The 11,601-nt window shown below is 46.1% G+C and overlaps 4 protein-coding genes across 4 annotated transcripts; 2 read left to right on the top strand and 2 right to left on the bottom strand.

Annotated features, from left to right (window-relative positions):
- Nucleotides 1-674: 674 nt before the first annotated feature.
- On the top strand, nucleotides 675-3,058 carry TREMEDRAFT_28961 (uncharacterized protein; the record flags this gene model as incomplete). Its single annotated transcript, XM_007003176.1, has 7 exons — nucleotides 675-763; nucleotides 900-1,156; nucleotides 1,266-1,748; nucleotides 1,798-1,827; nucleotides 2,091-2,461; nucleotides 2,664-2,717; nucleotides 2,993-3,058. The coding sequence occupies 7 exons, from the start codon at nucleotides 675-677 to the stop codon at nucleotides 3,056-3,058; spliced, it is 1,350 nt and encodes a 449-aa protein (XP_007003238.1).
- A 250-nt stretch (nucleotides 3,059-3,308) lies between these two features.
- TREMEDRAFT_61410 (uncharacterized protein) lies at nucleotides 3,309-5,780 on the bottom strand (the record flags this gene model as incomplete). Its single annotated transcript, XM_007003579.1, has 9 exons — nucleotides 3,309-3,379; nucleotides 3,725-3,877; nucleotides 4,134-4,209; nucleotides 4,270-4,406; nucleotides 4,668-4,783; nucleotides 4,935-5,046; nucleotides 5,205-5,320; nucleotides 5,471-5,499; nucleotides 5,544-5,780. 9 exons carry the CDS (start codon nucleotides 5,778-5,780, stop codon nucleotides 3,309-3,311), a joined length of 1,047 nt encoding a protein of 348 aa, XP_007003641.1.
- Nucleotides 5,781-6,985: 1,205 nt separating this feature from the next.
- TREMEDRAFT_61411 (uncharacterized protein) lies at nucleotides 6,986-8,505 on the top strand (the record flags this gene model as incomplete). Its single annotated transcript, XM_007003580.1, has 6 exons — nucleotides 6,986-7,011; nucleotides 7,157-7,451; nucleotides 7,547-7,815; nucleotides 7,864-7,927; nucleotides 8,142-8,420; nucleotides 8,443-8,505. The coding sequence occupies 6 exons, from the start codon at nucleotides 6,986-6,988 to the stop codon at nucleotides 8,503-8,505; spliced, it is 996 nt and encodes a 331-aa protein (XP_007003642.1).
- A 683-nt stretch (nucleotides 8,506-9,188) lies between these two features.
- TREMEDRAFT_61412 (uncharacterized protein) lies at nucleotides 9,189-11,601 on the bottom strand (the record flags this gene model as incomplete). The annotated part of the gene is made up of 5 exons (XM_007003581.1): nucleotides 9,189-9,709; nucleotides 10,016-10,190; nucleotides 10,236-10,827; nucleotides 10,977-11,063; nucleotides 11,207-11,601. The coding sequence occupies 5 exons, from the start codon at nucleotides 11,599-11,601 to the stop codon at nucleotides 9,189-9,191; spliced, it is 1,770 nt and encodes a 589-aa protein (XP_007003643.1).

Genomic DNA, 11,601 nt, shown 5'->3' on the forward strand with positions numbered 1-11,601 from the left:
GACGGATGGGATGAGTATGAGTGTGTGATGAGTCAGATAGTAATCCAGTGATTCAGTGAGCGGTTAAGCGAAGAGAAGCGGTGTCAATGGACGAGACGAAAGAGGAAGAAGCGGAGGGGAGAAGGAGAGGAGGGAAAGAAGGAGATGTCGATGGGGATGTGGTGTTTGTTGGGGGACGAGGCCCGAGCGCACGGCAGTCATGATCATGGGATCATGGGGATCGATCGACATATTATATATTGGGGTCATCTCCACGTCGCTAGTTGTACGAGTACACTGTCAATCAGGTTCCGACAGGCCGACAGGGGTGAAGAGAAGAACATTTCAGATGACTTCTTTATGTTCTCACATCTCTTCTGTTTTCCAGGGCGGGTCTATGGCTCGGAGTCAGATGAAGACCGGCGAAGGCCGATTGGTTGACTGCAATCGACTTGATATGGCGCCATTTCCGTCTCCGCCTTTCAACATTTTTCCACTCCTCCCCTGCGCTATCTCACAAAGCATCGGACACATTTACATCCAACCTCTCCACAAAACCCAAGCAGACGTCCTCCTTCCGACGTCGTATGCCAAGTGCACTGAAAAGTTTACTTAGATCAACTCGACATCTCCATCTCCCTGTCCCCAAAACCTTCACATCGTTTCGACGAAATTTGACATCAACTCCGCCCGTCATGTCTATAAGTAAAGATGCTCTCGTACCTCTCGCCAAGAGAATGTTCGATGGTGCTACTCACAAGCTCGATGTATGGTCCATTTTCACGTAAGCAGCTTCCTCTAAATTCTCCTAGCTCACCAGACGCATTCCTCCTCCTTCTTGATACTCTCACTGATGATGTTCATATATCTCGCAGGGTTGGACCGGAAAGGAAGAGGAATATATTGTTGACTCTTTGCAGACCCGCAAATGTCCCACCTGATTGTATCAACCTCGGTCAGGGATTCATGAATTGGGCTCCTCCCGATTGGATCCGTGAAGCCTCTCACGAGTCAATGGATACGAATGCGATGAGCCATCATTATTCTCATCCTCGTGGTCGACCGAGACTCATACAAGCTATCAGCAAACATTACTCTCCTCAGTTCGAAAATCTCGTTAAAGAAGGACGAACGTTGCAAACCGAGGAGATAGTAGTGACCGCTGGAGCAAACTGCGGTGAGTATACGCCCTTTCCCCTTTCACAACAGTTCATCACCGGCCGACCAGCGAACAATCATGCGCTCGCCAATACAATGTGTGTGGATGATGTTCTCACGTTGAATAGGCATGTACGCAGCACTTGTAGCTCATCTTCAACCTGGGGACGAAGTAATCCTCATCGAACCATATTTCGATCAATACTTCGCTAGCATTCACTTCCAAGGAGGTGTACCAGTCTTCGTACCTCTTCATCCCCCTCCAGTCGAGGCCGAGCCATCAGACGTTGCCAACGGCACTAACGGCCCCAACGGACATCCAAAACGACATGTTTATTCCTCCTCCGAATGGACATTGGATCTTGACGAATTCCGTGCCGCTTTCACACCCCGAACGAAATGCGTCATCATTAACACACCTCATAATCCCGTAGGCAAGGTGTTCAGTCGTGAGGAGCTTGAGGGGATCGCCAAGATTTGTGTGGAGAACAAAGTCTTGGTCCTGAGTGACGAAGTGTACGATGTGATGGTGTATGATGGGTTGGAGCATGTTCGGATCGCTTCGTTACCTGGGATGTGGGAGAGAACTTTGACTGTGTGTTCAGCTGGAAGTGAGTTTGTTTCGGACTGGGATCGAAATCAATGGCTGATGGTCCACAGAGGCTTTTGCTTGTACAGGATGGCGTGTTGGTGAGTGGACTTTCCATGTCTACCACCTATTGTCACTTGCTTAACTCACCCTCACTCATGAAGATATAATAATTGCTACCCACCTGCTACCATCTCTTTCCCTCGTGTGGTGTCGGTAGACTTGAAGCGTTTTCCAATACATTTCTCTTGCATATCATTTCTCTCTTTCCCTCCGTCATAAATCCTCCGTTCATCTTCGCTACCGTCTCACTCTCGGTTGTCTCACGTACCTCGCGAAAAACACGGAATTGTACTTACTTCAGGCTGGCTCATGGGTCCTCCTCCACTCGTATCCGCCACTCTCGCAGCTCATTCCCGTATCGTATTCTGTACAAACTCCCCTATGCAAGAAGCCGTCGCCATCGGACTCGAAGGTGCCAAAGAACATAATTTCTTCCCCAAACAATTAGAAGAATATAAAGCTAGGAGACAGGTCATCACTTCTTATTTCGATCAATTGGGTTTATCTTATACTATGCCAGAAGGAGGATATTTCGTTTTGGTAGATATGAGTCCTGTCAAAGTACCTGAGGGATATCCTATTCCTCCGACTTGTCAGGGTAGAGGTAAAGATTTCGAACTTTGTTGGTGGTTATGTCAAGAGATCAAGGTGGTGGGGATTCCACCCAGCGAGGTGAGTTGATCGATGTTTTCCGTCTACCCCCTTTTTCAACTCTTCGCCAATCAATCTAAAATGAGTTGGTATCACCCCTAAATTTTATTTGGGCCTTGTTTACACGTTTCAACATGGTTGTCAGCGGAGTACCTCGTGGATGTTTAAAATTGAGACAAGACGAAGGTACCGGATGATAGGTAGTCGTTGCTGACACGAATAGTTCTACTGCGAAGAACATGTGAACATTGGGGAACGGTTCGCACGGTTCGCTTTTGTAAGCTCGTTCCTTCCTTCCTGGTTTATCTGTCGTATAGCGTAGTGTCACTCTTTTGCATCTTCTCAACTACATACCCATCCTACAACCTCGTTCCGTCTCTTCTCGCCTTTCTGCATCATCTCCTGCTCCCATCCTTTCCTCCCACCCGACTCGCATCTTAGAAGATGTGGGATGCTTTCCATTCTCATCGACTATAACTTCAAAAGCGAGTTTACCAGCACGTCTATTGCAAATTTGGTCTGAGGACAGAGAAGGGTTCATGCTAATATTAGTGCAAAGACTTGGACCTATTACACCAAGCTGGTAAACGTCTTCTTCGTCTTAAAGAATTCATGTGATCTCTTTTGGTGTCAAATTACTAGATAACTGCAGTGTGGGGATCTAGAACGGGGCAAAATATCAAAGATGCATCTAGAATTTTACTCTTTAAACCTTTCTACTGATAAATCACATTCCACCATTCTTTCTCACTTTCCAATCGCATCCACTAATCTCTCGACACTTGTAGAGCACATCCACCAATAATCAAGGTGAGACATCAAGCAGGGTATACAAGTAAATGTACTTGATCCGAGACTGAGATGACTATCACGCCTTGAACAAACCGATTTGTTCAAAGTATGCAAGAGTATCACGAATACTTTCTTCTAATGTATGGTCTAAACATTAGTGTCAGGTTTTCCATATTGAATCCTCAAATCTATCTCTCACACTCTGACGAAATAATTGGAATCCTCAAATTCATCTCTCACACTCTGACGAAATAGTCGGAATCCTTACATCTATCTCCTACACTGTTGAAAAGTGGTTTGACGGTGATGTGAGAACGAAATGAGGGCGATCGGAACAAGAGTCAAAGGGAAGAAGCTGAAGTGGACGTGGGTCAGGATGAGAAGGACGATAAGCTAAAGAGAGGACAATCGAGTCATGTGTTTGACTTGGTGGCAGAGACGGAATGGTTGTAGGTAAATGAAAACGAGATGATAAAGAGGGAACAAACTCACATTCTACACCTAACTCTTTAGTAGCTTTAGCCCCTGGGAAAATATAAGATACATCCTTTGAAGGAAGTTTTTCAGGATTACCAAGAGGAATGTATTTGTCTAAATCTGGACGAACGGAACGAGCTACATTGACAAGAAGTTGATTATCGTATGCTATTTTGTCAATTTTATCTCTACTCCTACACCTCTAAATCTTTCATCTTTGAAGGAAAACTTTATGAGGCGAACGAGCGATATTGACGAAAAGTTGATCTTTGTATGAGGGATTCATTAGATGGAAAATTGCTTTGTGGAACAGAGAGGATGTCAAATGAATGTTCGAACGTTGACGAAATAGTGTGGTGGGTTTGACGTAAGGAGAGTGATGTTGTCATTGAACGAAGAGCTGAGAAGGTAGGACGTCACTCACTAGGACCATTCAAGATATACGCTCCGGAAGTTTTACGAACAACAACTTCGTAAAATGCTTTTGCGACATCACGAGCCTAAATCAAAATCAGCCTTTAGTACCAGAAAAAGGATAGGGTGTTTTAAAGAAAACTCACATCAACACTGAGGAACCCGAGATCAGGTTGGACAGGAGAATCTTTACCACTGATCAAAGCTAACATATTTCTGCTTGATACACTAGCTGTGGGTACTCCTTCGGGAGAAGTTACATCTAACGAAGGACCGGATACCACTGAAGTGTCAGTTATCCATTCTCCGTTATGTATTTCTTGATTTCGCCATCTTGGGAATTGATGGGATCAAAGACTCCGTGAATTCCGGGAGATGGGTACTACTCGTACTGTACCTTTCGGACATGGACATGTGGTAACTTCGAATCGTGTGCGAAACGAAAGGGTTGGTTTTAGATTGAATGCACTTTGGTAGTGTATGGGTATGTAACACGGAGAGAAGGGAAAGTATTAAGTGTACAAGTAAGTTATTCCAGACGTACTTGTAGGTCGGATCAACGTCAAAGTGAATTTAGCTCCAAGAGCAGCATGTACTTTGATAGCTTCTTGTTCGGTAAGTTCCTTCATCTTTCCGTATCTGGTAACCCATCCAATCATACTGCAAGTCAGTGTTCACCCCTGATATATCAAAACTTTGCTCAATGGATATAAGCCTACTGCAAGAAGGAACAATTGTGTTATGTAAAGAATGTGATGTTACATGGACGGTGAAATACTCATGTTGATGGTAAATGGATAGCAAAACTCACCTGTCCAAAGTCGCATTGGCAGCTTGTTCCTCTGTAACGGGACTAACATCTTCTTCACTGTACGTCTTGCCTGGCTCTCCTTGAAATCCGTTGAAGGGGTCGAGATGAAGGGCTGGAAATTAGCAACTAGCTCACGGCTCGGGAGTGTTGACTATACGAGGGTGATATATTTCACAAAGCGGACAAGCTTTGGAAGTAGGTAGAAAGGATGAGGAGACACAAATAGCAGGTAGGGAGGTACATGTGGAGGAGGAAGTGCGTAAGACTCACCACAAGATGACATGACGGAAAAGGCTTCGATAGTCGGAACTTTGCTTGCCGCAGTAAGGAGGTTGGTGACGTCCGCTTTGGCATCACCGACGTAAGATTCCCATCCTTTTCCTTCCCTATATTATCAGCGACTCTCCTCTCACACATTGACTCCATCGGATAGGAATTGAACAAGCTAATCCGAGTTAAGTGATCTACGACAACAATATAATTGTATGTGGTATCAACCAAAGAGGGAGGAGATGTTGACAAGATAAACAACTTACATGTCCATAGGAGTAGCAATATGAACAACCTATGATCTCAGTTTTACTTCATCAACAAACACGATGAACTCACAGCCGCGACACCTTCCAAGAGCTTGGTAACATCTCCACTCAAAGAAGGGACAACAATAAGTTCCAACCTTCCTTCTTGGGCATACTTGACAAACGTTGGGTTCTCACGTACCAGCTGAGCTTTAGATTCAGATCGGACTGAACCACGGACATCCCAACCGTGCTCCAGGAACCAGAGAGCGGTATGAAGTGCGATGAAACCGTTTTGACCGGTGATGGCGGCGATCTTGTTGGTCATTTCGACTAGGAGGTATTTGTATTCAAACGGTTATATACAGTGAAATGAGTGGGATAAGAAGTCAGAATGAAGGTTTGGAAAGTTGAGAAATCCGTCAGTAAATCAACTTCTTATATACACTTTCAGACCCAACAAATCGTCTGACAAAGATATTGTTCGACATCTACGAGTAGACCGAGCCGAAGTGATAGAGAAGAGTTATCTCCGTCGGAAAACAAGTGAAAGAAACCTCCAACGGAAGTACAGAACAACCAGCCGTCGGGGGTGGAAAGTGGATTATCGGTGTGGTTATGATTTCGGTTTGTACCATGCCGCCGGCTATCGGCGAAGGTTTGTCACTTTCCGTAATCTTCGGTCACGGATTCCCCTTTTGGGTTCATTTTGATCCCATCCGCGGTAAATTGTAATTTCGGTTTCCTCTGCTTTTATGCTTAAGGTAAAACCATGTCAGAAACGTCGTCAGTAAGGGAATCGGAGTGAGAAAAAAGGAGAAGTCATGACCGACGGTGAGTTTGGTCAGCTTGAAGGCCAGGGATGTAGTTGCAGCTCCGATGGAACTTGACCAAGTTCCGACGGAAGTTAAGTGTCGGAGGGCCTTGACAGCGGTTCTATGTCGATGGCCGAAGCCGATGGGCTTGTTGATCCGTAAATGTTGGTCGGGTTGTCAGAATCCAAACGGCAAACGGATGAGCATGATGAAGAAATGTTGAGAGATGGTGCGAGAATACGGAGATGTCAAGGTGATACGGAAATAGCGGCAGTTTGACAAGGTACCATCATCGTCATCAGTGGCATCAAATTGCGTCTATCGTGGCCAAAGTCCATCTTGGAGGTTTGTACGTTGACAGTATCTGTAAGTATCGCATGAGTATCATGAAAAGAAAACAAAGATATAAGAGGTTGATAGATGAACCATCGGTTGACTGTCCGTCTTCAGGATCACCGATCACCGATCCTTGTGATACACTGTCGTTCTCAGTTTCTATGAGGGAGAGCGAGTTTCATCCCGATGTCACCGGTCACGTGGGATGACACCCTCTGATGGAGCCCCGGATCGACAGAGCGTCATAGAATCGTGTCATGACGTCCTTCTCTTCTTTCTCCCCACATCTTCAATACTCAAATACCTAGCCCCACCATGCCATCACCTTCCCATTCTTCCCACTTTACTTCCAAACAAACATCAATAACTATCAGAGATCAACATGAGTAACGAACAGACTTTCTTCAGGTTAGTCTCTTCCTTTCCTGAATTCCCGACCTGGCTATCCACCTATCACTCCTCTGTTCACCATTAAACTCATATTCCCTACCACGGCGTTCTGGGAAACCCGTCCTGTTCCTGATCCGAAGGTAGAACCGCGACTGATATACAGCGGACAACCAGGTACTACAGGTCGTGAACCTTTCGAAGATTCCACCGCTACCGGTCCTGGGGATCAATTCGTCCAAGGTGGTAATCAGCATCACGGACATCACCACCACCATCATCACCATCAAGAAGGTGCTATTGGCGGAGGATTAGGTGCAGCCGGTACTACCGGCTTCGAAGGTGGACAAAGGGGTCAGGATCAATACGGAGCAGTCGGAGCAGGTCAAACTGGGTTCGAAAACAGACAAACTGGCCAGGATCAATTTGGAACTCCTCAAGGCAATTATGCAGGTGGACAGGTATGTCCACCTCTTTCTCACATCATTTCGTGTATTCCCTCCCAATGATAATTGTTTACGTCACTATGACATACCAACAGAGGAGACGATGAAAGGGAGCGATCGTTGATGAGAAGGGCAACCAAGATGCTTTTGATACCGGTCGTACTGGTGCCACCCAGGCTGGTGTACCGGGGGCTGGTATCGGTGGATACGGACCTGCCAAAACGGGCGGTGAACATGCTGATCGAGTTGGGAACTTGAATCAAGGAGCAGCCTTGTCGGACCGTACGACTAACCAGGGTCCTCAGACCACCGGAGCAGCCGGAACGGATAGGTTTGATTCGGACAAGGTTTGGGGTGCTGGTGCAGCAGGAGAGGAGAGGTGAGTTATTCTCATCTTTCACAAGCTGTGAGAAGACTGACAAGATAGGGGTGCTGGATGGGAAGGAGGTGAGGGTAAAGCTCAACTGAAATCTGGTGGATTACAGGGAGTGGTGAGTGACTTACTTCTCATCCAGCACACATCCACTTCATCTCCATCCCCCCTTTCCCCTTGTCTTCGTCTTTTTGAAACTGTTGGCCGTCGTCACATTATCAATCATATGCATCAATCGATCTGTTTGTTCACGGATGCTATAATGTTGGGTGACTTTGGAGGCCGAGTATCAGAGAGGTTCCACGATAGTCAAATCGACGCTGACTGTTCAGTTTGCCACGTCCGACAAAGATTTCGTCAATCGGGAACGTCTTGGAGAAGGGGCGTATCACGATGACAATGCTCGATTCAAGGGCAACCTCGATGGTCCACATGGCCATTCCGCCTTGACGGGTCGAGAAGGGACTTATGAACGTAACCCTGTTGCTCAGGCCAAATCGAGGTCGGGTGAGGCGGTACATCCCAATGATCCAAACTTTGGGAGTGGAGAACGTGCGGGTGAGCAGGGCGTAGAAGAGGGAGAAGTTCAGAATAAGAGTATCTTTCAAAAGGTGAAGGATGCTATCATTTGAGGTTGTCAAAACATCAAGAGCCAAAGAGTCGTCTTCAGAAACAGCATGTTTGGTTGTGGAATGAAAAGTCTAAGGAATGAATCATGAACTAAGTAGCACACGGAATGTATATAGCATGTATTGATTATTCACTTTGGTTAATGTCACGCAGGTACTTCGTCGTACTGATATAGTTGTTAGAGGCTCTTCAGTAAGTCACAAGTCAAGATGTGAACAAACATCATTCAAAATCACACGTTGCATCGTTTCTACTATCATACCTGAAATTCGTGAATCGTAGCTCGGGCCTACAACTCTAGTCGTATACCCTTTCCATGATTTCTTTCGTGACATGCACATTGACATTGACATGGTGGTTGGGAAGAGGTTTTGTGAATCAAGAAGGGTTGTTGAAAAGGATATTGACTGGTGAACCAAAAGGGACAAGAACATGAGATGATTCGATAGAGATTTGGGAAGTTTAAGATGTGAAGATATATGGGAAAGAGGAAGAAACTCGACTGCAATAAACACAGACGACGACAGGCAAAAGAAAAGGAAGAACAAATGAGAAAGACTAGGTTTATTTATTCCTACACAGAGAAAACAAGATGTTGATGAGTGTTTCGTTTTCCAATTGTTATAGAAATCATGAAATCGAAATCGTAGTCGACTACCGAAAGGATTTGTCGTCAACAACGTGAAAGTAAGATTCGGGTAGATCGTCAAGGATAAACAATGGAAAAAAAGTGTAAATTGTCGAAAGAATTATTGTGATAAAGAATGAACATGAGCATCACTATGTCTTCTTGTACCATGTTGTGGCCAATTCGAATCATGTGCTTGAATAACTCCTGCTGTATTCGGAGGTGATTTAATTTCTCCTTCAACTTGACCACCATTACTACTTTGACCATTATGTCCTTGTGTTTCTTGTACGTGATGTACACCTTGTACATTTTGAGAATGTCCAACTTGAACAGTATGTACCATTTCACGAGGATCATGAGGTGTCATTGGACCTTGAGCAGGAGAAGGTATGTAATAACCTGGTCCGGGTGGATATTGATATGAAGCAGCACGACGATTATGAGGATGATATGGTGAAGGAGGAGAACGTGCGTAAGGATGATATGAAACTGAACGTAGTTCTCCAGAAGTGAATGGTGTTCCGAGAGCTTGAGCGGTGGAACTTGAACCTCTACGTGGGAGAGCTGAAGAAGTGAGAGGAGAAGTGTAAGAGCCGGAAGTTGCAGATACTGGTGTCGCTTGAGAAGGAACTGTCGAATCTGTTTGTGAGCCAACTATCCCTTAGATCTTCACATTTCAAAGGGGGACAAGAGCGTAAGACGTGATTCGGTCCGGTCGACGTGGTATGAAGCGAGCTATCGCATTTTGAACAAATAACACATGATGTCATTTCTTATGGAACTCAAAGGTGTCCTCGACCGAAGGCAACGGAGACAACAGCAGATAAAGTGTGGGAAGGAAGGATGGCTTGAGAAGAAGACAAGTTGAAGGTAGTGTCAGTAAGGAGGGTAAGACATCCAACGCAAAAGAAGTCGAAAGGCAGTGACGAAGAAGAAAAAACTCACATGCTGATCCTGGCGACACTGGGTCCTCTCTTGTCATTTGCAAATGTGGCAAAGGGTTTCGGCGGAGCATCTCGACCTGGCCGTATCCTGTGGATTTTCGAAGCTTCTGATCATCGGTCTGTTGAGGACGTGATTTACGATGTGTTCGTTCAAAGATACCGCATTTGTTACATAACTAAACATCAGCGTCTGAATCGATCTGGAAATGATATTTACTTACAATCTTTCCTGGATACAAAACACTTTTACGCCAACTTGGAGGAGTGGTACTATGACAATTATGACACCGTCTTCTGACTTCGAGAGTTTGTTTGACTTCAGCGTCGCTGGTATACATGACATCTACCGCTTGTTCATCACTTCTCTGACTCATCGCCGGACTTGCCAGTGGTTTTTCACCGTATCGATCTTGCATTCCGACTCCCGTACTTGTAGAAGATGCACGACGATCGAGGCTGGGTCGGTCATCGCCGTCGCGTTCGCGGTCTGACCAACTGCTGAAAGCAGAAGGTTGTATCGTTCCGTGTTGATGAGCGTGATGTGGTACACCGAAGGCTGAGATCGGTGAATAACCTTGCGAATACCCGTCTCCCGCCTGCGGGGGTGGGTGATAATACATCTGTTGTCCCGGATGATACGGATAACCATATGGAGTCGGATAAGGGTATCCTGGATACCCATTGGTTGGCGTTCCACCGTTGTTGTTGCCACTCCGTGCGTCTGGTAGTCGAAGAGGAGGCAACATGTTTCCTGCACTTTGGCCACCTTGTGGGAGAGTTTGAACACCAGGACCGTGGGCTTGGGATGGATCACTACATCATCAGCGGACTGATCACCTTGCGATGCGACGTCTCATGTGAACATTGCGATGAGCCGATGAAACCGGTCATGTGCTCGATGGCGCTATCATACCGATCGACAATTGATCATTGAAATAAATGATGAAGATGAGACAACGCACGTAGGAGTGGAAGGCATCGAAGCGTTCTGATGCTTGGATACCCAAGCTTGGTGAGGTTCTTGGGAAGTTTCGTTAACTGTGCTTCGTCTGTCAATCAGCATCACCGCATCATTTGCCGTAACCACTTGATCAGATCGGCTTGCCTTTCATTACCGTGCGGGCGGGTCAAGGGAGGGTGGGAGGGGGGGTCAAGATCTGAAAAGATTAAATTTGTGAACAGTTCCACTCACTCTGAAGAAACACCTGCAGCAGTCACCGGTTCAGCGTTGGTGTTACTTCCGTAAGGGAAATTTCCGCTATGAAGCGGGGCCTTGGGAGACATCGAAAGCCAACTCCAGCTGTAGCCGTGGTTTTGACTGAAAGTGGATGATAGATTGCCGTACCAACCGTCTGGTTCGCTGGGTGGTGTGAGAAAAGGAGTGGGAAACGGACTGGCAGGTAAGAGGGCGTCGAAATCGAGTGGGGCGGGACAAAGCAGAGCTGGATCAATGAACGAAGACGTGGCAGAAGATGAAGATGTCGTGATGGAGGACAAGGGCGTGAGGGGCGAGCTGTGTGTGGATAAAGCAGTGGGCGATGGAGACTTGAGTGCGGCGGAGAGGTAAAAGTCGATCGTTTGGCTCAT

This window comes from Tremella mesenterica (assembly GCF_000271645.1).
Source record: "Tremella mesenterica DSM 1558 unplaced genomic scaffold TREMEscaffold_3, whole genome shotgun sequence".
Lineage (NCBI taxonomy): Eukaryota > Fungi > Basidiomycota > Tremellomycetes > Tremellales > Tremellaceae > Tremella > Tremella mesenterica.